The 24,755-nt window shown below is 40.7% G+C and overlaps 1 protein-coding gene across 1 annotated transcript; it reads right to left on the reverse strand.

The window, feature by feature from the left end:
- Positions 1-13,820: 13,820 nt before the first annotated feature.
- On the reverse strand, positions 13,821-14,622 carry LOC109156070. The gene is made up of 2 exons (XM_019303879.1): positions 14,233-14,622; positions 13,821-14,144 (listed from the first exon to the last, which is right to left on the reverse strand). The coding sequence occupies exons 1-2, from the start codon at positions 14,620-14,622 to the stop codon at positions 13,821-13,823; spliced, it is 714 nt and encodes a 237-aa protein (XP_019159424.1).
- Between the last annotated feature and the right edge of the window lie 10,133 nt (positions 14,623-24,755).

Consider the following 24,755-nt stretch of genomic DNA (forward strand, 5'->3'; position numbering starts at 1 on the left):
AAAACTAAAAGATAAATAGTGGGAGTGTCACCGCCACAACCACCACTCCGTGGTGATTGCATAGGCAAAAGGGGGTAAAACTAGAAATAAAGTAAAAGTCTGACATCCAACATAAAACTAAAAACATAAGGGGGAAATACGTCACCCTATATAGTCTACATCACTCCTCAATCATAAAGTCGATAAGTCTAAAATCCATACATAACATCAGTCAAACTAGAGTTTAGATATCTCTATCTACGAGACTAATCTAACTCAACTCCTTCATACTGCTGGGCCCACCTGAAAGGGGTTTTGCAAGCAACACATAGACAAATAGGAAAACACCCGTTAGCACGAAGCTAAGTATAACCACACTCAACCCTGTAAAGCATTCTAGCATTTACTTTGAAAACATATGAATTCTTTATAGCAATAAGCTCATCTCAAATCATCTTTAGTTCTATCACATTCTTTCAAGATGCTTGCACCCTATAATATCAACTGGTATGCTCATATATGTACACGACTGTTCACGTAGATTTATCAATATATAAACTTCTCAAATAGCTTGACAAGCAATTCATGCTTACAGATAGGTTCATGCTAAAAGACCATATAACAGGTGTTCACATGTTTTCACCTTCATATCACATAACTTGATAAGTAGAACTTCTAGTATAACAAGATAATCATGCTCAACGGAAACTCTTAAGTCAAACTTCTCGTTATAAAATCTCATACGATACTCTACTCACATGCAATCTTTATAACACTACAATCATACTTTTATGAAATCTAGTGCAATAGCATACTCATGCTCATATGCAATCTCGTGCAGCATTATAATCATACTCTTATGCAATCTAGTGCAATAATTTACTCATGCTCATATGCAATCTCGTGAAGCATTATAATCATACTCTTATGCAATCTCGTGCAATAGTTTACTCATGCCCATATGCAATCTCGTGCAGCATTATAATCATACTCTTATGCAATCTAGTGCAATCATTTACTCATGCTCGTATGCAATCTCGTGCAGCATTATAATCATACTATTATGCAATCTAGTGCAATAATATAAATACTCATACACTCTTTTATAAAATACAGTACTTTTTGTGGAGGTCTCTTTCTTACTTTCTTGAGTTTATCTTGACTCTCTTTCTTTCTCTTGAGTCTTTATTGACTCTCTTTATTGAGTCTCTATTGACTCTCTTTCTTGAGTCTCTGTTGACTCTCTTTCTTTCTCTATACTCGTAGACGGCTTAGGGTTTCGCTGAAGCGTGAATTACCCCATCGGGAACGGCATAAATCCAACCCAATATCTCCTACCACCTACGGAACCAATCTCGTGGTTCAAACTCTGTGGAATCAGGTATCGAACCATTAGTGTGCACACCCCCTAACCAGGATTCTAAGCCTGGCGGGAAGTTTCCAACCTCGTAACGTGGGAGTACACCGCGTTACATATACTGAGACCGGAATGTCCATAAATATCTCCCGAGAGGACATAGTCCAAACGGTATCCTCCAAAACCTCACCGATATTGATAATACATAAATATATCTCTCATGCATCAATCTCATGCATGCAACAAATCTACTACTTCTCAATGCATCAAAGGATGATATACCACATGCTTATGGTTTTTGAAAATATTACTTGGGCTCACGTTGGCCCCTTATGCATTTTGAAAGATGACATATGTGAAATGCCAAATGTGCTTATAACATGCTCATAATTCATGTATAAGGTTTCATGAAGTATTTAAGAACATAATATCATGCTCGGTTTGCAACATAGCAAATTCTATACATTCTAACAAGAGCATATGCTTTATTTCTCATGGATTAAAGATCTCAAACTAGTCATGCATTCATAATAAATCATATTCTCAGATGATCATGCTTCTTTACTTAATAGGAACATCATCAGATCAAATAATCAAATAATTCTCATACACAGTGAACTAAGCAAATATATACTCTGTGTAGCAAATCTGCACTAAATCCTTCATAACATATTCATTTTTAAACCAAATTCAACGAAATCAAAGCCAAAGTGTGCGTCGAGACGATCCCGAAGAGCCGAGCCATAAGGGCCCTAAACACTTGGCCCGAAATGACACGTAGCTGAGCCACAAGGGCCCGACCACTGCACAAAATACTTCTCAGAACAAACTCAGGGACCTGGGGCGGGACTCCTCATGGTCTGCCCCATGAGCCCCGTTAAAACACCAGGACTAGGCAACGGCCCTCCTCTAGGGCCATGCCCTAGTCCCGTGCCACTACGGCTCTAGCCGGCGGGCCTCCTGATGGGTCGCAGCTAGGGCCGTCCAACTGATCTGGTGCACACTGTGTTGTGCACCAGATGGTTTTTCATCTGCAAAAACTAATCCAAACAAGTCCAAAACAATCTAAGCAACTCACAAACAAATACTAAATCACTTCTAAGCATGAACACATCAAAAAACTCATTGTTTCTACTCAAAACTAAGTCTTCACAGAGCCAATTTTAAAGAGGAATCCATGACGTTATACCTCTTGTAGTCTCTTCTTCTTGCTTGGATTTCAGCCCCACTTCACTCAAGGATCTCTACTTCTTTCACCACCTAAACATCTCAAACAACCACACAAGGCCTAAGTCTGAAACCTTAAGAAGAGATGATGTTGCAGAGAAACTTAGAGAAGGAAGAAATGAATGGAGGAAGAAAACTTACTGCTATGGTGTTGGCAGCCAAGGAAGAGATCAGGAGAAGATGATGCCAACACTATCCTATTTATAAGGGTTCAAAACCCTAGGATGATTCACATTGATTGGTTGAGGGCAAAATGGTAAAAGCTTGGGTGGAAAGTGTTCTCAGCAAAGTTTTCTTGGAATGAAATGGTCCACCTTGTATCATGGACCAAGGCTAGAAATGCTAACTTTAAATACTTTGGGGTTGTAAGTGAATTTTCTCAAAAAGCTATTTGGATGAACACTTGTTTAAAATCTTTTTGAATTCTCTCGGTCTCACTCAGATAAATTTCTCGATTTAAATCTTGGTACGCGAAGTACACGAAAACTTAATAAATTTTCGAATATAATCCATTTTTGGTGTCGAATTAATTTAAAACGTGAACGTGACGAGAATATTTCATTCAAACAGCAATTGATCGCAAAAAAAATTTAATGGAGTGAAAAAGGCTATTTTTGGATTTCTTAATACCGGATTTATAAAATGAAATTTTGGATTGTTACACTCTATCCCCCTTAAAAGAAGTTTCGTCTCGAAAATTAGAAGAAATGGGTGGATCAAGTTCTCGAAGAGAAAAGGTGATGAAACGAAAAGGTTAGAATTTTCTGTTGGATCACTTTGGAAAGATTTAGGAATCTCTGAGTTCTTATCTAACTTATCTAGAATCTAAACAACTGCACCAACGAATCTATAACTAAACTTAGAAGCTTAACTAGTTACCTTGATTAAAGCCTCCCGAGGAATCACCTGGTGGCATGTAGCTCAGATCCCAACCATAGGGAGTCTATCTCTGTACATTCTCAATCCCCATCCTTTGTTCCATGACTACTGCCCTTTGATCAAAGTTGGCAAAACCATAGTTCACTTGAGCACTCAAATTATCAAAACGGTTGTTGATCATAGCATAAAGATCCTCATTAGTAGGTCCCTGAGGCCCACTCATATAATCTCGTGGTGCTCTCGGCTGAGTAGCCGTAAAGGGTACTCCTTCATGACTCATGCCAACTCCCGAATCGGTTCCCATTGTAACCCCTTCTTCACTAGCCTCGGCTATGTGTCCTGATTCGATTCCAACATTTGACCACTTTCTTTGTGGTACATTCAAACTAACCACAAGAGCCATTCTCTCGTCCAAGGGCTTCTTAGCAATGTCAGCTAGGGTCAAATACTTGTTCTCAGCGACCTGATACAACTCATAATATCTCAGATTAACGGCATTCAGAGCCGACCTAGTGGTTCTTTGGATTCTTTCTCCCAACTCAGGTAAATTCATCTTTTTGAAAACCCAATTTAACATCATGCCATAGGGCAGATTCTTCCTGTTCTTTGCCTTAAAGTAAGCCATGTGCTTAAGGATCAAAACTGGAAATTTAACAGCACCACCAAATCTCAACAAAAAAGCAATGGTACAAGTCCAACTACCAATCTCCGTAGAGTTGTTCCTACACTCTTCTATCAACAAAACTAACAATTTCTTTTCTCCAGTCAAAGTAGGTCTCTCGGGGCGATATTCCTTAGGGAACTCTTCCCTACTCCCGGTCATGTATCTCAAATATTCTTGATGTGTCAAACCTGCGTGGGCAACCCAGTCCTCCCGATCATACATATCCAATCCATCCAACGGTAGGTCAAACCAATTTGACAATTTCTGTGGTGTCAATTCTACTTTCGTGCCTCTCACATTAGAGACAATCGAAGTCACTCCCTTCTTATGTTTTGTGGATAAATTCCCATAAAATTCAATCACTAAATCAAGGTAAATTTCCTCTTGAATTCTTAGAAATTTCCTCAACAAACCTCAATTTTCCAAAATACTATTCAAATCTTCGGAAAAGAATTCGGGGAAATAGGTTTTACCTCCTATTACCGAGTAGGTAGGTGCTTCCTGACTGGTTCCTTCCACTTGTTGTTTTCCCTTCACCATTGTGGTCCAAGCTTTGTTGTCTTGATCTTGTTGAAATTGTAATGAATGCACCAACTAGTATTTTTCTCGCACTTAGAATGGCCTGGGGAAGACACTCTTGAAGTTTCCTTGAAGAAAGATGTTGATTTGGAGGAGATAGGTTTTTGGTTGGGTGTAACACCCCGTGTTACGGCCTTCAATCCCGGATTAATTATTTAATTAATCCCGTTGATAATAATTAAATATGATTTAATACGGTTAGGTTTCCTTTAATTAATTAATAAGGTCCACCATGAACCGTGGACCCTTGCATAAATTAAAGTCTTAAGCCTATTAGGAATAAAGAAAGTAAACCCTTTACTATTCAGATTCTAATTAGGAATCCTAGACCTAGTTATCTATTAGGAATAAAGGATGTAGGCCTTTTACTATTCAGACTACGATTAGGATTCCCTTTAATTAATTAATATGGTCCACTATGGACCATGGACCCTTATCCCTAAAATAAGCCCTTAGTCCTATAAGGAATAGAATTAGTAAACCCATACCATTCAGACCCTAATTATGAGTCTTAAATATATAAATAGGGATATAGGAGGCACCTAGATCTTTCACCACCATAATCTCTCACCACACAAGAAGTTCCAAGAATCCCCTTAGGAGAAATCAAGAAAGAAGAAAGCTTAAAGAAAGACCCCTTATAGCCAAGGAATTAATTAAGGCTAAGAGGTAACCCATGTCTCAACAAAACCTATTTTCATAGCTATGATTCCCCTCTTAGGATTTCCCCATATTATTGTGTATTGATGATTGTGATATTATTATTGATGATTGGTGGGATGATTCCATGGGTGATCTTGATGATGAGAGGTTCTTGATAATTATGGTGTTCTTGATAATTATATGACGTTCTTGATGATTATATGATGTTCATGATAATTGTAAGATGTTCTTGATGTTTATGTGATATTCTTACCGAATCTTGATATTAGAAGATGAATTGTGTCCTTGTTGATTTAAAAGTGATTAGAACCCTAGGTTGTATCGTATGATATCATTCTTGGTATATGGAGTATGAATTCGAATGATTGGGTGTTGATTATATTTAGAAAAGCATGATAGGTTATGTGCCGTATGTTTCTTGATTTTGATCCGTTAATTGTCTACGTGTGTTATCAATTGCGTTTGAAAGTGTCTAAGCATGGTTTCGGGTTCCACAAAGGTTCCCGGGGCGTTTTTGTGATGAAAGAGTCAGTGGGGGGTAGGAGGGGGTAGGGGACCCGCCACCTACCCGCGGCCTTCTTGGGCAACACCGGCAGCCGGCAGCCGGCGGGCGGGCAGCTGCCCGCCGGGCACCCGCTGCCCGGATTTGCTGCCGCCGGCGGGTGAACCCTCACCCACCGGCTACCCGCTGGTTGGCACCCCAATCGGGGATTTTGGCTTCCCCGTTTGATGTTCCCCCGATCCCCGTGGTGTCCCAACGGACTCCGTTTATCGTGCCTATGCCTAGTTTGATATTTCGAGTACCGTTCGTAAGTTGTGAGAGCCTTATATATTGCATGCTAGTTGAATTGGTACCCCGTTGACCTAGGTGAAAGAAGTATGAACCCCTTAGGATTATTCTTAGAATGTGAAGGATCACGCATAGGTTTTGTTATACGTTTTCTCCCCCTTCCCAGTGTGTTAATGTGGGTTGCATGTGCTTGCTATGTGTTATGTGTGCATGATACCCCAATTCGGTTGCGATCGAATTGGTTATTCCTGAGCAGTGGTTCAGAAGCTGGCTGCGGTCAGATTTACACTCCCGGGCTGCGGTCCACCGTTTGGTTGCGATCAAACGTTTCTACATGAGTTGCTGTTCATACTTTCCTGGCTGTGGTCAGATGACATACTCTTGGGCTGCGGTCCACTTTTTGGTTGCGATCAAACTATGATGAGCTGCGGTTCATCGGTCGGTTGCGATCGACCCCTCCGTGTTGCGATACGGGGCAGGGTGCTGCGGGGCCGTGTCAGAGCTATACGCGCTGACCCTCATGTATGGGATATGGAGGAGTTGTTGTTATGAGTGCCTTGGGGATGTGACTATGGGATTCATATTGGGAATCGTATATGTTGGGTTATGATTATTAATTGTGCTTATCTTATCTGCCTTGCCTGTTGTAAACTGTATATGCTTGGTATAACTGCTGTCGGTACTTAACCCTATCTGCTGAGTCTATCCCTGTTTAAAAGCTAGAGTTCGTAGGATATATCTTCATGTTCAAAAGGGTTTTCGTATATCTATATATATCTATATGTATTGTATTTCAACGCGTTGGAGTGGGTTACCAGCATCTCTCGCTGAACAAATATATTTGGCTTTCAGGCACAGAAGAGTAAGTCTCTGGAGCGCGCTAGAATTTGGAGCGTAGAAGTAGTTAGTTTCCCTTTCGACATGCGTGCCATGTCTATGCGTTTACATTATTGAGAGTATTAGTTAGTTCGCCTGTGCACCTGAGTTCTCTAGCTTAGGTGTGGCATAGCACCCCGTACTCTTTTGTATCGTATGTTGGAATTTAATGAGATTCTATCTTTATTATATAAGTTTTAAAAGTCTTGAAAATCTGGGGTGTTACAGTTGGTATCAGAGCCTAAGTTTGACTCTAGGATAAGACTCTTAAGACCGGACTTTAGGACATTAGGCTTGAACTCTAGGTACTTAGGAACATAGGATTCAGGAATCTTAGGACGCGCGGTGAGATTGTGAAACCTACACGTAACCTCCCCTCACCTTATCCCTCTCTAACTTAAAATAACTTCCCACTACGCTTACCACACCTAGGTAAGGGTGCAGCACACTGACTCATCGATACAATAAATATTGACCCTGAAAACCAGCAGCATGGCGCCAACCAGAAGACAGTCAAGGATCCCACACTCCTCGAAGAATGAACCCGAACCTTCAACAAAATCCTCGGGTTAATGAAATACCCAGAGGAACGCCGCGTAGGGATAGCCTCATTCCACTTCAAGACACGATGCTGATCTTTGATAAATCCACGAAGAACCCACTTATGGGCAACAACCGGGGGTTCAACTAGGAGTGCCTAGGGGCATGGCTACGGGGACGATTCCACCCCGCACCTGTAAGGGCAACCATGTACGAGGAAAATCCTCCACCTAAAACAAGGGATGCCCACCATCAGGGAATACCACAAACGATCCCTCCAGCTGGCTCGTTTCGCGCCTGAATTAGATCCTACAGAGGCAACCAAGATAAAGAAGTCTGTGAAAGACCACAACTACGAATCCCAGAAGGCCCTAATTGTAAGCAAACCCCGCACACCCAACGAAGCCTACACCAGTAATGCCAACTTCTACCAAACGGGGAATTTAGGGACAAACCCGAAAGAAGGAGTAACGGAAGTGGGAGACCGCTCCCTCCAGCATGAGCGAACCCTTCCGGAACTGGTTAAGAATGGGCGCAACTATCCCAGCCCGGAGACCGGGAACGCCAATTAAATGCAAGAAAGAAAAGTAGTACATAAACAACGTCTTTTCTCAATCGTTAGCACGAATTGTCGAAAAGGACTCGATATGACAAGAAGAGGCAACAGACGCATGGAAAGTATCATAGAACTAGAGCCTCCCGGCGATAAGGGTCATACCTGGGAACAAGGACCTTGATGGTTTTAAGACACCATAAGAAGTACATGTAACACACAAAATCGCCAAAATACCATGCGATGTCAAAGGCAGTCAATCAATGCATTCCAAGGAAGAGAAATGCATCACCAAGCACTTGGTCACCAAAGGACTGAACAAAGAACGAGCGACAAGCCGAACTCCAAGAAAAACCAAGAAGGCTTATCATTAATCAAGCAAGGCAAAGACAAAGTTGGCTTATAACCAACCACCCGGTGAAGGTGATGAGGTTGCTAGTTGGAAACCGGACCCGACCTACTGAGCAAAAAGAACATGAGAGAGTCTTGACTCATCTATAACTCGTACCTAAGGATCAATAAAACTATACGATGGGCCACCCTATGTATTCAAGTCCCTTCTATTGTGCACATAGACATGGGGCTTGTCGGGACTTGAATTTGTGCATTCTTGGGATTTTCCCCGAAGGAATTCACTCTTCCTAGTCACCTTCCCGCGGGTCCCCAACGGGACCTTGACAGGACCTTGACGGGTCCCCAACAGGAGCTTGGCAGGCGGACGACCGCCCACCTCGCGCCCACTGGTACAATGTACTGATTTCTTAACTCCTCACTTTATTGATTCATGGCGCACCTGTGTGCCTCGATTAATGAACGCGAGTCTTGGGTAAAGAACCATGGGTCGCCCAAACATGGTGTCATCGGTAAAAGACCTTGACACGCAAGACACCATCGGAATAGCACAACCAATTGCATTACACGTGGAGTTGAAGTTGGACTCTACGATACAACCGACTAGGGATGATTGGCATAAAGGATTGTGCAAACCAAAGAGGCGAGTTGGGAACTCGTGCTAAGGACTCACAAAGACCTTAAAAGTCAAAATGCTAAGGATGGACCGGGACTCCTTCAAACCATGGATATCGTTCAAGCAAATCAGAGGACTCCTTACAAGTTGTATGGAATCAAGAACTACGTAGTCCGTGGTGCTAGGCAAAAAGGTAAAAAGCACATTTGTGCCAAGATCTCAAGGTTCATTAAGGACCCACAAGGAAATGAGATGACTCGTAAAGTCACCGAGTCATTCCACAACGAGGTTAGGTAACCAACTGCGCTTCAAAAAGAAAAGGAGCATGCAAGGACACCTTCACCATTAAAAGTAACACAAAAAGGCACAACTAGTCGAACCTCGGGGAAGACATGAAGTCTTACTAAGAATTTCATTCACTAAAGAGGAGATGAAATTCAATAAGAAGGGAAAATCAACCCAAAGTTTACCGACTCCCAAGAAACTTTGGGGAGAATTTGGGAAGTGCGCCCTAAGAGATTGGCTTGGTTGACCAAACATGGTCAAGACCTTGGATGCATTAAAGAAGTAAGTGTTAAATCATCACGGGAGATTCCCTCAAGATAGGGGAGAAGGATGAAACCTTAGCCTGGGAAGCAAGGTCTAACAAGGATCTTAAAGTCAAGCAAGTGCCAACACCAAGGAAGAAGGATCATCAGTTCGTCAATACGTCGTGATCAAAGCATCAAACCAGAATAGTCACTTGAAGATCAAGAACCCTTAACCCATCCTAGATGAATTCCCTTCCCTCCCTCGGAAAATCGGCCCCCTCCTTATTTCAAAACCCTTTCTACCCTTCAACCACACTCTTGATCCCCTATTTTAACAATTCCATACAAGGTGGCAACCTCACACCCTAAGTTGCAACCCTGAAAACCGTGATCCTAATTCCTAAATTCACTTTGTCCTCAGGTTTGAAACCCACTCTCTTAGCCCTTTAAACCTAATCGTTCCCAAAAACCCAGCACACATAAACATACAATTATACAATTTCCCCGTAGAATGCTTTCACTATAGGACCACCATACGACTTTGGACTCGTTACCCCCGCAATGATTTCCAAGCTTCGGGGACGAAGCTTCTCGTAAGAGGGGGAAAGTGTAACACCCCGTGTTACGGCCTTCAATCCCGGATTAATTATTTAATTAATCCCATTGATAATAATTAAATATGATTTAATACGGTTAGGTTTCCTTTAATTAATTAATAAGGTCCACCATGAACCGTGGATCCTTGCCTAAATTAGAGTCTTAAGCCTATTAGGAATAAAGAAAGTAAACCCTGTACTATTCAGATTCTAATTAGGAATCCTAGACCTAGTTATCTATTAGGAATAAAGGAAGTAGGCCTTTTACTATTCAGACTACGATTAGGATTCCCTTTAATTAATTAATATGGTCCACTATGGACCATGGACCCTTATCCCTAAAATAAGCCCTTAGTCCTATAAGGAATAGAATTAGTAAACCCATACCATTCAGACCCTAATTATGAGTCTTAAATATATAAATAGGGACATAGGAGGCACCTAGATCTTTCACCACCATAATCTCTCACCACACAAGAAGTTCCAAGAATCCCCTTAGGAGAAATCAAGAAAGAAGAAAGCTTAAAGAAAGACCCTTTATAGCCAAGGAATTAATTAAGGCTAAGAGGTAACCCATGTCTCAACAAAACCTATTTTCATAGCTATGATTCCCCTCTTAGGATTTCCCCATATCATTGTGCATTGATGATTGTGATATTACTATTGATGATTGGTAGGATGATTCCATGGGTGATCTTGATGATGAGAGGTTCTTGATAATTATGGTGTTCTTGATAATTATATGACGTTCTTGATGATTATATGATGTTCTTGATAATTATAAGATGTTCTTGATGTTTATGTGATATTCTTACCGAATCTTGATATTAGAAGATGAATTGTGTCCTTGTTGATTTAAAAGTGATTAGAACCCTAGGTTGTATCGTATGATATCATTCTTGGTATATGGGGTGGGAATTCGCATGATTGGGTGTTGATTATATTTAGAAAAGCATGATAGGTTATGTGCCGTATGTTTCTTGATTTTGATCCGTTAATTGTCTACGTGCGTTATCAATTGCGTTTGAAAGTGTCTAAGCATGATTTCGGGTTCCACAAAGGTTCCCGGGGCGTTTTTGTGATGAAAGAGTCAGTGGGGGGTAGGTGGGGGTAGGGGACCCGCCACCTACCCGCGGCCTTCTTGGGCAACACCGGCAGCGGGCAGCCGGCGGGCGGGCAGCTGCCCGCCGGGCACCCGCTGCCCGGATTTGCTACCGCCGGCGGGTGAACCCTCACCCACCGGCTACCCGTTGGTTGGCACCCCAATCGGGGATTTTGGCTTCCCCGTTTGATGTTCCCCCGATCCCCGTGGTGTCCCAACGGACTCCGTCTATCGTGCCTATGCCTAGTTTGATATTTCGAGTACCGTTCGTAGGTTGTGAGAGTCTTATATATTGCATGCTAGTTGAATTGGTACCCCGTTGACCTAGGTGAAAGAAGTATGAACCCCTTATGATTATTCTTAGAATGTGAAGGATCATGCATAGGTTTTGTTATACGTTTTCTCCCCCTTCCCAATGTGTTAATGTGGGTTGCATGTGCTTGCTATGTGTTATGTGTGCATGATACCCCAATTCGGTTGCGATCGAATTGGTTATTCCTGAGCAGTGGTTCAGAAGCTGGCTGCGGTCAGATTTACACTCCCGGGCTGCGGTCCACCGTTTGGTTGCAATCAAACGTTTCTACATGAGCTGCTGTTCATACTTTCCTGGCTGTGGTCAGATGACATACTCTTGGGCTGCGGTCCCCTGTTTGGTTGCGATCAAACTATGATGAGCTGCGGTTCATCGGTCGGTTGCGATCGACCCCTCCGTGTTGCGATACGGGGCAGGGTGCTGCGAGGCCGTGTCAGAGCTATACGCGCTGAGCCTCATGTATGGACATGCGATTGGTCCTGTGGCGCCAACAAAGTGTGTTATGTGATGGGATATGGAGGAGTTGTTGTTATGAGTGCCTTGGGGATGTGACTATGGGATTCATATTGGGAATCGTATATGTTGGGTTATGATTATTAATTGTGCTTATCTTATCTGCCTTGCCTGTTGTAAACTGTATATGCTTGGTATAACTGCTGTCGGTACTTAACCCTATCTGCTGAGTCTATCCCTGTTTAAAAGCTAGAGTTCGTAGGATATATCTTCATGTTCAAAAGGGTTTTCGTATATCTATATATATCTATATGTATTGTATTTCAACGCGTTGGAGTGGGTTGCCAGCATCTCTCGCTGAACAGATATATTTGGCTTTCAGGCACAGAAGAGTAAGTCACTGGAGCGCGCTAGAATTTGGAGCGTAGAAGTAGTTAGTTTCTCTTTCGACATGCGTGCCATGTCTATGCGTTTACATTATTGAGGGTATTAGTTAGTTCGCCTGTGCACCTGAGTTCTCTAGCTTAGGTGTGGCATAGCACCCCGTACTCTTTTGTATCGTATGTTGGGATTTAATGAGATTCTATCTTTATTATATAAGTTTTAAAAGTCTGGAAAATCTGGGGTGTTACATTTGGGTTGAGGCAGAATGCTACGCCAAAAGGAAGAAGAAGGGGATGAATTTCAACATTCTGATTTCGGGGAAATCTGATGGAGGTTGAAGGGAGCGGTGGGGCTTGGCAGCGGCCCTCCAAGTGGCCCACCCCAAGGCCCGGTATCAGCGCGGCTGACACGGATCCAGGTCACGGACCTTAACGTGGTCAGTGGCCACGTTCCGTTACATGGAACGGAGTTCGTTCCGCTCCGCGACCTAGACCCGCCATCCGGGTCGGTTATCCGGCCCCAACTTCTTTCGGTCCTCCGACTTTGTCAAATCTTTAAATCGGGTCAAATTGGATGTGGTCCTCGACTTTAATAAATCCCGATTCTTAGTCAATCCTTTGACTTTTAAATTCTTCCAGAAATTTCTTAAGCTAAATTCTTATCCCTCTTCTTTTCTCGTCGTTTCCTTCTTTCTTGTTTACACTTCTATTTCGGTAGACATCTCTCTTATTTAAATCTCAATCTTTCCCTAACTATTTTTCACTCTTACTCATATCTTCTTTCATTCTTCTAATTCTCTCGTTCAATAATTCGTAACATTCAAATCTAAGCTTTTCTCTAAAACAAACTCAATTAACTTTTTAAATTCCTAAAACTCTTAGATTAGCACATCTTTTAGTACCTTGCAACAACTCGTAACAATTTCGCAGACATGCACATCTAATTGAGCACCCAAGCAAAATTTAACACACTCATTCCAAGTTAGAGTGTTACCTTTCTCGAGATTGCGATCTCCGGCCTGAGTCTGTCCCATGACCATGATCCTCCCTGGTCCAGCGTCTCCGGTACGTCCTTGCTGCGCTCCACCTCGTCCCTGATTCCCATTTCTGTGTGGACCTCCTCTCGGTGGATAGCCATGTCCCATAGCTTGATTTGGTGCCTGGTTGATCGGACCTCTAGGTGGCTGGCTCGGGATCGTACCATGGGATCCCTCCGTCCTCGGGGAACGACAAATAGCGGCTCGATGACCCGGCTTCCCACACCGGAAGCAAACTATAAGTGATCCTCCACAAGTGGTCTTAGGATGATCCTTGCCACATCTCGGGCATACCGAAGTCCCCTCTCTCGGTGGTCCTCCAGCTCCAGCTCCTATCTCATATTCATGTTCTTCCTTTCCCCACCTCTATGGTCAAGCCTGTTCGTCGGATTGAACCTGTGTCCCTTTCTTGTTTGTGATTTTATCCCTTCATTCTTTTTCTTCATCCCTTGCATGGCATCTCGGTGCAACTGTTGGATCCTGGAGTAACCAGCAGCTGCCTCATAAGCTTCATTCAATGTAGCATATCTCGCCGCTGAGAAGGATTTCTGAGCATCATAGCGCAATCCTCGAATGAACTTGCGAGCCCTACTCGCCTCATCAGGTACCAAGGTAAGAGCAAATCGAGACAGTGCCACAAAGCGGGCATGATACTCCTGAATGGTCAAACTCCCTTGCTCGAGATGCAAAAATTCCTCATACTTGGCAGCCTTGACATGCTCTGGGTAGAATCTCTCTCAACACCATCTTGAACATCCCCCAGTCAAACCCTTCTCTTGCCTGGACAGCCGGTCCTTCCATGACCCACCAGTGATCAGCCTCTCCCTGTAGATAGTACATAGCAGCCTCTACTCGCTGGTCATCTGGGCATCCTACCACGTCAAACAACTTATCAAACGTGCGGATCCAACTCTCAAGAACTTCCGGATCCTCCTGACCCAAGAAACACGGTGGATTGCGTCCCGTGATCTTTCTGGACACATCACTGCCACCGTTATTCCCACTGAGTACAGCAGCTCCTATGGTATGGGTCAACTGGGTGAGCTGGCGCAGACTCTCAGTCAAATCTGTGGATGACGACGATCCAGGTCCTGAGGAGCGAGGATATTCCTCCCTAACGCTTCGCGGCGGCATCGCGAAACCCTCTTGAACATGACCAGAACAGATCATTCTTGTTAGCACGTCTTAATAAGTTAGTTGAATCTAACTTCTCTAGTCTTAGAACAAACTTGCGACAAGCAAATCATACTAAGAAACAAAGGCATCTCTTCTCATCTACTTTAACAACTTAGCAAGAACAACTTCTCTTCTAAGCTTAAACTTTCAAACTCTTGGTTTTTCTCTTTCAACTACTCTCTTTACTTCTCTACTTTACTCGAAGCAGATATCAAAGGCATAACAAGCACATTGGTAAATCATATAAACAAGGCACAAGTATAAACTCTTATGCTTTTACATTAGCACTTTTACAAACTTCCACTTTCAAATTTTAATTTTCGCAATCTCAACTTCTAACTTTCACTTTAACTTCTTACTGAAAACTTCTATGTTTCACTTTCAAAAGATATCTAAAAGCACTTTAAACATATTGATAAAGCACAAAACGTATAGGCAAACACAAAGGAACTCACGACCTCACCGCGTTCCAAACTGTTACTTAGAGTTTCTCATAACTCTGATACTCGTACTTAGTCACTGGACTTAGAGTCTTTCTTATCTCAATTTTCATAACTTAGGGCACTTTCCCTAACCTGATCCTTCCTAGGATTTCACTTAGAGTTCTCATCTCAATTTTTCTATCTTAAGACTTCAACTTAGAGGTCTTTCCTTAACTTGTCCTTCCTAGGACTTTTACTTAGAGTTTCTATACTCAATCTCAGGGGTCAAACTTCCAAAGTCTCCCGCGGTTCGTACCGCTCTGATACAAATTTGTAACACCCCACTTTTCTAACTCTTAATTACAAATATAAACAGTCATTAACATCACTAAGCAGCGGAAAAACTAAAAGATAAATAGTGGAAGTGTCACCGCCACAACCACCACTCCGTGGTGATTGCACAGGCTAAAGGGGGTAAAACTAGAAACAAAGTAAAAGTCTGACATCCAACATAAAACTAAAAAAATAAGGGGAAAATACGTCACCCCATATAGTCTACATCACTCCTCAATCATAAAGTCAATAAGTCTAAAATCCATACATAACATCAGTCAAACTAGATTTTAGATATCTCTATCTACGAGACTAATCTAACACGACTTCTTCATACTGTTGGGCCCACCTGAAAGGGGTTTTGCAAGCAACACATAGACAAATAAGAAAACACCCGTTAGCACGAAGCTAAGTATAACCACACTCAACCCTGTAAAGCATTCTAGCATTTACTTTGAAAACATATGAATTCTTTATAGCAATAAGCTCATCTCAAATCATCTTTAGTCCTATCACATTCTTTCTAGATGCTTGCACCTTATAATATCAACAAGCATGCTCATATATGTATACGAATGTTCACGTAGATTTATCAACATATAAACTTCTCAAATAGCTTGAAAAGCAATTCATACTTACAAATAGGTTCATGCTAAAAGACCATATAACAGGTGTTCACATGTTTTCACCTTCATATCACATAACTTGATAAGTAGAACTTCTATTACAACAAGATAATCATGCTCAACGGAAACTCTTAATTCAAATTTCTCGTTATAAAATCTCATACGATACTCTACTCACATGCAATCTTTATAACACTACAATCATACTTTTATGCAATCTAGTGCAATATCATACTCATGCTCATATGCAATCTCGTGCAGCATTATAATATTACTCTTTTGCAATCCAATGCAATAATTTACTCATGCTCATATGCAATCTCGTGCAGTATATTCATACTCTTATGCAATCTAGTGCAATTATTTACTCATGCCCATATGCAATCTCGTGCAGCATTATAATCATACTCTTATGCAATCTAGTGCAATCATTTACTCATGCTCATATGCAATCTCGTGCAGCATTATAATCATACTCTTATGCAATCTAGTGCAATAATATAAATACTCATACACTCTTTTATAAAATACAGTACTTTTTGTGGAGGTCTCTTTCTTACTTTCTTGAGTCTATCTTGACTCTCTTTCTTTCTCTTGAGTCTTTATTGACTCTCTTTATTGAGTCTCTATTGACTCTCTTTCTTGAGTCTCTGTTGACTCTCTTTCTTTCTCTATACTCGTAGACGGCTTAGGGTTTCACTGAAGCGTGAATTACCCCATTAGGAACGGCATAAATCCGACCCAATATCTCCTACCGCCTACGGAACCAATCTCGTGGTTCAAACTCTGTGGAATCAGGTATCGAACCATTAGTGTGAACACCCCCTAACCAGGATTCCAAGCCTGGCTGGAACAAGTGCCTAAATTATTCTCTTTTTTAGCCAAAATTAGGCACTTGTTCCTCTTCTTTATCACTCTCTTTTTCACTCATGGGTTCTTTCTCTTTCAAGACTTCATTCAAAATCTTACCACTTCTTAAGGTGACAGCCATAGCTCCTTCCCTAAGGTTTATTTCAGTGGTACTAGGAAACTTACCTCGATCCTTTTCTGCAACCAATTTAGCTAACTGACCTACTTGCACCTCTAAATTATGAATGGATGCTTGGTTGGACTGAGCAACCTTATCAATTTTTGCATCCATTTTCTTCATCATAGTGTCCTGGCTAGCCATGTATTGCATGAACATCTCCTCCAGTTGAGGCTTCTTCTCCTGAGCAGGAAGTTGAGACTGTTGTGGTGCAGGTGGCTGCTGGAAAGGTCTGTATTGCTGCTGCTGGAATCCTGATGGTCCTTGTTGCTGGAATCCGAGTGGTCCCATTGGTCTTGCATTACCATTACCTTGTTCTCTCCATGAGAAGTTAGGATGATTTCGCCAACCTGGATTTTATGTATTAGAAAATTGATCATTTCTTGGTTGTTGCCTACCCATATTGGATCCCATGTAATTGGCCTCTTCATAAGATGGTTGCGATGACTCTGCATCCATACAAACAGAAGAATTATGACCATATATATTGCAATAAGCACAAAATTCTCTATTCGTACTATCACGAGTCATCAACAAGTTAATCTGTTTAGTCAATTCGGCCATTTGTGTTGTCAACTCAGATTGTGTGCTAATTTCATGCACAGCAGCTCTTCGACCTCTCACTGCCTTTTGTCGAGAATTAGTAGCTAAGCTCTCATAGATAGCTTCTAATTCATCACTATTTTTATCACCTGTGTATCCACCTGCAGCAGTATCTACAAGAGACTGACAATTAGGAGTTAAACCATCATAAAAGAATTGTGTCAACAATAACAATGGGAATTGATGGTGTGGACATTGTGTCAAAAGCAATTTAAAACGATCCCATGCTTCATGAAATAACTCAGCTTCTCTTTGATTGAAAGTACATATCCTACTCCTATAGTCCATTGTCTTTTGAGATGAATAATATTTAAACATGAAAGCATTGTAAACATTATCCCAAGTTCTTAAAGAACCCTCTGGTAAATTTAACAACCATTGCCTAGCATCGCCCCTCATGCAATATGGAAAACATTTCATTCTAAGCTCTTCTTCAGATAAATTATTCAAAGGTAAAGTTTGTACCGTACTATAGAGCTCTCGCATGAAACCCAAAGCATCTCCACTTCCCAAACCGTTAAAGGTCGGGAGCATATTCAAATGGAAACTCTTGAGTTCATAATTTCTAGCTGCATCAGATAATTGAATGCAAGAAAGGTTAACAGCTATTACCGGTCTTTGGATGTCTCGAAGACGTGGTTGAGCTGCTTGATTTTGAGGAGGTGGAACTATTGGTGGTACGGGGTCATCCAGTTGACCCACTCTATTATTTTCAGCCATTTCAAGCCGCCTTCGTACCCTGTTTTTTCTGCAAGTACGCTCAATTTCAAGATCAATAGGAAATAATTCCACGTTTTTATGCCTTAGTGAACGCCTTACGTTCATAAACAGAATAAAATAAAAATAGGAAAAACAAAAACTTAGTAAAAAAAAAAAAGAATGAAATAATAACCAACCTAACAACCTAAATAAATCAGAAAAGAAAAACTTAAAGAAAACAGCTTAATAAAGTGTTCCCCGGCAACGGCGCCAAAAACTTGATTGCTATAATCTGCAAGCGCACAGAGTCAATCACAGTATAAATTCCTGGAGTATTCCAGGGTCGATCCCACGAAGAACACTATTAACTGTTATCTTAAATAATCAAGTTGTTAATTCGCAATTAATGTGATTAAGAAGAATATTTATGAATTTTAAGCAAAGGGAAATCCAATTGAGAAAAGATTAGGGATTTGGGGTTCACCTATTAGATAATTAACTAACTCTCCTAAGTATTAATTCTTATGACTATAGTGATGATTGCTTCAAATATATCCTAATACTCCGTCGAGCTACTAGGTTGTATCCAATTAACTGTGATCATCCGTCGATATCTCACCAACATTAATTAAACCCATTAAGCAACAATCAAATATCACCACAAATACCTAAAGCTATGTCTAGTTTAGGTCAATTGTGTTTATCTTACGAGTTCTAGGTTCATAATTCACCTGTCAGTTCTTCTTATGAACCCTAATATTAGAATTATGCAGTGGCCAGTCACACAATTCACAATTAAAATACATAAAATAAATATAATCAAGTTCAATTATTAAATTGAAATTGGAAGAATTAACACATGAAAAATAGTCAATTAATCTAATCAAGGCTAATCCAAATCCCTAATTAAAATTCTATCCGATAATCATAATTAAATGCATAAACAATTCAAGAAATATTATTCTCGAGATAGAAACGACAATAAAAGTTGAGACAAGAGAAGCAATCCAAGCCTAAGAAGATTGTAGTCTCAATTGCTTCGTTGCCGCCGCTGCACGCCTAGCCACTGCAATTCCTCTCGCCTCTTTCCCCCTGTTCTGTTCTGTCTCTGTTCTCCAATATTCTGCCGTCTCTCACCTTTTTTTTACCCCAAAAGCAACCCCTAACTTAATATATATAATCCCCTTTCTGTTCCTTTCTCTGTTGCGCCAATAAAACCAAATAATTTCCCTTTTCTTTTGTAAGTTTTCAACCCTCCAGAATTAACCAAAAGCCTTTTAAGATTCACATATTCACCCCTAAACTTTGTAATCTTCTTTCAATTGAACACATCTTTATATCATCAAATAAGCTTTCTTGCAATTTGACCCCAAAACTCATGATTCCCCTCAATTAAGTCCATACCTGTCAAAGAGTGCACAATTAATAAGATTTAACTCAAAATTAATCCAATTTAATAATAATGAACCTAAAATCACAATGGAATAATATATAAAATACGCACATATTCTAGGCCTATCACTGCCGGCTTGTATCAAATTCGACCCGGCCGGCGAGAGTTGCGGCGATTTTGGAGCTTCGCCCTTGGTCAGCTTACTCATCTGGGTCTCAACGCTCTCGCTGTTGAGGAACTCGAACCTGTCCTCGCCTGGCGTTGCCGGCCCGGCCGGGTCTTCCTCGACTGCCTCCCCGTCGTTTGCCCGGTTGCCCTCTTGGGGCTCGGCTTGAGGGTAATCCCCAATTACCCTCGTAGGCGTTCCCCTGGCGTCTTCGGCCGGGGATTTTCGTCCGCTCGTGGACGTTTCATCGCTCCTCGCGCTCGAGCTCCCCGACCCGCTGGAGCTCGACCCCGATGTCCCCGATGATCTTGATGACCCTTCTAGCTCGGGGGCTCGGTCGGGGATTTGTTGTGGTCGTTGATCGACCTCTGGAGAATAGGACATGATGTCCACCTCCTCGCTGCTTTGCTCAACCGTGTCGTCGTAATCTGCGACCGAGACATTCTGGCTATCCGAGTCCGACATCTTTTCTACCTAAAGGTCGGTCGGGGTTAGTACAGGGCTCGGGACGTTAGGTCAGAGTTAGTCCTACCCTACTCCTATGCAAAGCTAGAAATAAAGCAAAAGCTAAGAAGTAGAGAGCTTACCGATCAGGGAAACTTTGCTGAAGTTTGCAGGTGAGTTGCTCGGTTGATCTGCTGAGTAGCTCGCTCGGGACTCTCTGAGGGTGCCGATTGGATCAGAAGATTGAGGTTAGTTCAAATGAAGGCCTCAAGGGCCTATTTATAGGAGAGCACTTAGGCGGGAAATGAGTCCACTTGCATGACACGACCCGCACTGATTCCGAGGCGACCGTTGGAGTCTTAGAGGCCGGCAGTGGTCGATACATGGCGAGAGGAGGAATGACAGCTGGCTGGTCGGTTTGGTAGCTGATGGTTGGGCTTCTTCATCCCGTCCCGTTTTTCCCGGACGGTTAAAAAGGCCCGGGCTGGGGGGCTCTTGGTAGGGAATATCCCGACCGACATAATTTTACCCCGACTGGTGTGCCTTTATCTTTGTCTTCTTGTCTTTGCAGGTAACAGGTCGGGCTTCTTGTGAAGAACCCGGTCGGGATCCGACCGGGAGTTGCCCGAGCGGCAGTGTCGACCACCGAGCGGTAGCCCTTTGGCGAGAGAGCTGACAAAGGACACGTGGCGGCTCCTTGCAACAACAGACAGGGCACCCGGGAGGATGACACGTGGTGGCTACGTGGAGAGCATGTCGAACGACCGGATTTGTGTCTCCGGCGCAGCGGCTATAAATACTCACAGTAGCTACAGTGTGAGGGACTTTTGGACGATCGATAGGTTGTTGTTAGAGAATCCCGACCGCAGTCAGTCGGTACTCAGAGCAACCAAGTAGATTGTACTTAGGGCCTTCACCGGGATCAATAAAGATATTTACTTGCTTTAATTGGTCTCGTATTTACTTAATTATTGCTTACGTAGTAATTAGCAGTATCATTGACATTTTATTATAAAATATAAACTTGGTTTTATAGTTTATGAATATTGGTTGATTGTAATTTAATAATATTATTATTTTGTACAGGTGTATATTAAAAGTCTTTAAAATGTAGGCTTTAAATAGGCTTCAGGCCAAGCATACTACAAGCAGGCTTGAGCCTATAAAAAAGTCTACATACAAACCCAGGTCTAGCCTAGGCTTTACCTTTTTCTAACAAACTTTACCTTTTACTAACAAGCTTTACCTTTTACTAACAAGCCCAGGCCTAATTTTTAAAAGTCTGGCCTAGCCATTTTCATTTTCACCCGTATGCGCTATTAGCAAAATCAATCGATTAAACAAGGACTCTAAGGGCATAAGATTATACAATTCTAAGGGCATAAGATTATACAATTTGATTAGCAAAATCGATCGGTTAAACAATGACTCTGAGTGCATAAGATTATACAATTTGGATTGGTGGGGTGCGCCAAGCCGAGGCAGTGCAACGCCAAGGTGACGCATGAAAACCTAGATAGCAAGTTACCTTAATAGGTCTTTTCCCTTTAAAAATAGAATTAATATCATATAGGCCACTGACCCACGTATTAGATATTAAATTAATAAGAACAAATATTACACTTGATCTTAGCCAAAAGGCCAAGAAAGGTATGATTTTTCAAGCTATAGGCCCAACTATTTTATACCACAATGATTATTGTGTGAACTATGGTCTACACAAGTTGTGTGGACCATATTTTGTATACTGTAAAATAATGTATATTCAATACAAAAATAATGTACATTCAGTACAAAAATAATGTACATTGTATTCAGGGGATGTACATTATTTTTGTATTGAGTGTACACTATATTGTATAATGTACATTCAGTACAAAAATAATGTACATTTAATTTATTAAAAATGTACATTTTGTTATGGTTCACGTAACATTGTGTGGACAATAATTTGCCTTTTACACCATCTCTTGGGCATTCGCTTCCTCTACCTAAGCGGTGTGGGACGGTAAGTTGAAGTCCTCGAATCTTCAATAGCAATAGGAAAAGCCACTCTGCTTACTATATTATTACTCTTCTCCCTCTGTCTTTGAATTATACACACATTTGAGCATTTTTTTAACTTAAAAATTAACCTAAAAATGACTAGGGAATTATAATTGTATCCAAAAACTAAATCAAGAAATCAAAATTAAAAATTTTCTCATAAACAAAAATGGTCGGGTTCATTATAATGGGTGTCAAATACAATTGGTTAAAACTTTGAGCTCTTTATTTCTTGGTTGCAGGAGTGAACACCTCTTTTGCGAATATTTTTTGAGTACTACTGACTTTGTTACAATGCAAAATCCGTTCATAACTACTTTCTCAACCTACTCAAACACAAAGAGTCAAGACCTTTTTGGGAATATGAATATGAGCTAAAGAATTATAATTGCATCCAAAAACTAATTCAAGAAATCAAAACTAAAAATTTTCTCATAAACAAAATGATGGAGTTGATCAGAATAGAAGCCAAATACAATTGGTTTAAACTTTAAGCTCCTTTTTTTAATCAGTTGCAGTGAAGAACACCTCTTCTGAAAATATGACTGCAAAGTATTTTCAAAAAGGATGACAAGAACATTAATCTCAAACTTGTTAGCAATTCAATCATTTGTTTTGTCAAATAGAAACCCCAAATGTGTTGTATATGTAGAGAGAATAAGTAGCATTATTGATTTTAAGAGCTCTTATATATGTCTATTGCAATTATATTGTTGCAACAGACTTCAATACAAAAGTATTTCCCACAAAATTTTAGCTCTTTATTTAATACATTGCACCAAGTTTGCAATGAGTTTTTTTCGTTGCAATGGAATGTAAAACCATTACAAATTTCAGTACAACTTTATGCTACAAATCGTAAGTTTTTACTATAATTTTATTATAAAATCGTACCGTTGTGTATTTGTGTTATATTTTATATTGCAAGTTGAATAATTTGTTACTATCTTTGTCAATAATTCATATAATAAATACTCTTGCAATACGCGCAAACGTATCCTATTCATACCCGAGAGAAGTACATACTATAATTAGGGGTTAGCGAACAGAGCTTTCGGCAAACTACTTGTGTTCGTGTTCGTGTACGGTAATTGTTCGTTTATGTTCATTTGTTAAGGTAAACGAACATTAACAAACAAAATTTAGAGCTCGGTTAATAAACGAACAGAGCTTGAACAGTTGTAAGCTCGTTTGCTAAGAGATCGTGAACAAACTCGTTTGTGTTTGTTTACTAATGTTCATGAACAAGCTCGTTTGTATTCGTTTAATAATGTCCGCGAACATATTCACAAACATATATATTATATTATATTAGTTTTGTAGTTGTGTTGTTTGTTTAATTATTGTTCGTGAACGTAAATTATTTATTGTTCACGAACGAATTGTGATCATGAACATGTGCAGTGTTTGTTTATTAAGTGTTCATGAACGTAAATGAATATGTTCGTGAACGTGCTTGTTAACGAACATGTTTGTGAACGTGTTTGTTAACGTTAACGAACACGTTTGCGAACATATTCACGAACGTTAACAAACACGTTCTCGAACAAGTTCGTTAACGTTAATGAACACGTTCGTGAACGTGTTCGCGAACGTTAACGAACGCTTAACAAACGAACATGAACAGGATTTTCAAAAACCTTAACAAACGAAAACGAATATGAACACTCCAAATTCCTTAACAAACGAACACGAACAACCTCCGTTCGTTTATGTTCGGTTCGTTAATAGCCATAACTATAATTGCGAGTAATTCAACGTTTTTACAATAGTTGTTGGGTTGCGATGAAGTAATTAATTAATTTACTATTTATTTGGTAATGGGGCACCTTAAGTTTCAACAATTGATGCACCTTAAGCATACAAATCACGCAACTTAAGAAGGAAAATCACACAGCTAAAGCTTTAGGCCGACGAACCTTAAGTTTCAACAACTGACTCACCTTAAGCTCACAAACCACACACCTTAAGAAGGAAAACAATACACCTTAAGAAGGAAACCCATGCACCTAAAGCTTTAGATCGACGCACTTCAGTTTTCAAAAACTGACGTACCTTAATAATATAACACAAAAACAACTCACCTAAAACACAAAAACCACGCAACTTAAATTTCACCTAGATGCAAAAATTATCAAATTGCCACCGATTGTTTTATTTTTTTATTTTGTTAATCTTGGACGTTGATTTAGACAAAATCCATGGCTCAGATTTAATCGCACAACCTCACGACACACACACAAACAAATACATATATGTGTAAATATATTAAGTTTTATATTTAATTTATGGACAATAACTTTTAATTTTTTTTAGTCCTCATTTTTTTATT

The sequence above is a fragment of the Ipomoea nil genome, unplaced genomic scaffold (assembly GCF_001879475.1).
Source record: "Ipomoea nil cultivar Tokyo-kokei standard unplaced genomic scaffold, Asagao_1.1 scaffold0276, whole genome shotgun sequence".
In the NCBI taxonomy this organism is placed as follows: domain Eukaryota; kingdom Viridiplantae; phylum Streptophyta; class Magnoliopsida; order Solanales; family Convolvulaceae; genus Ipomoea; species Ipomoea nil.

Coding starts and splice junctions, on each gene's coding strand:
- LOC109156070 (XM_019303879.1), bottom strand. CDS start 14,622: ATGCCGCCGCGAAGCGTTAGGGAGGAATATCCTCGCTCCTCAGGACCT. Junction 14,145..14,232: donor ACTGGGGGATGTTCAAGATG/GTGTTGAGAGAG, acceptor TTGACCATTCAG/GAGTATCATGCCCGCTTTGT.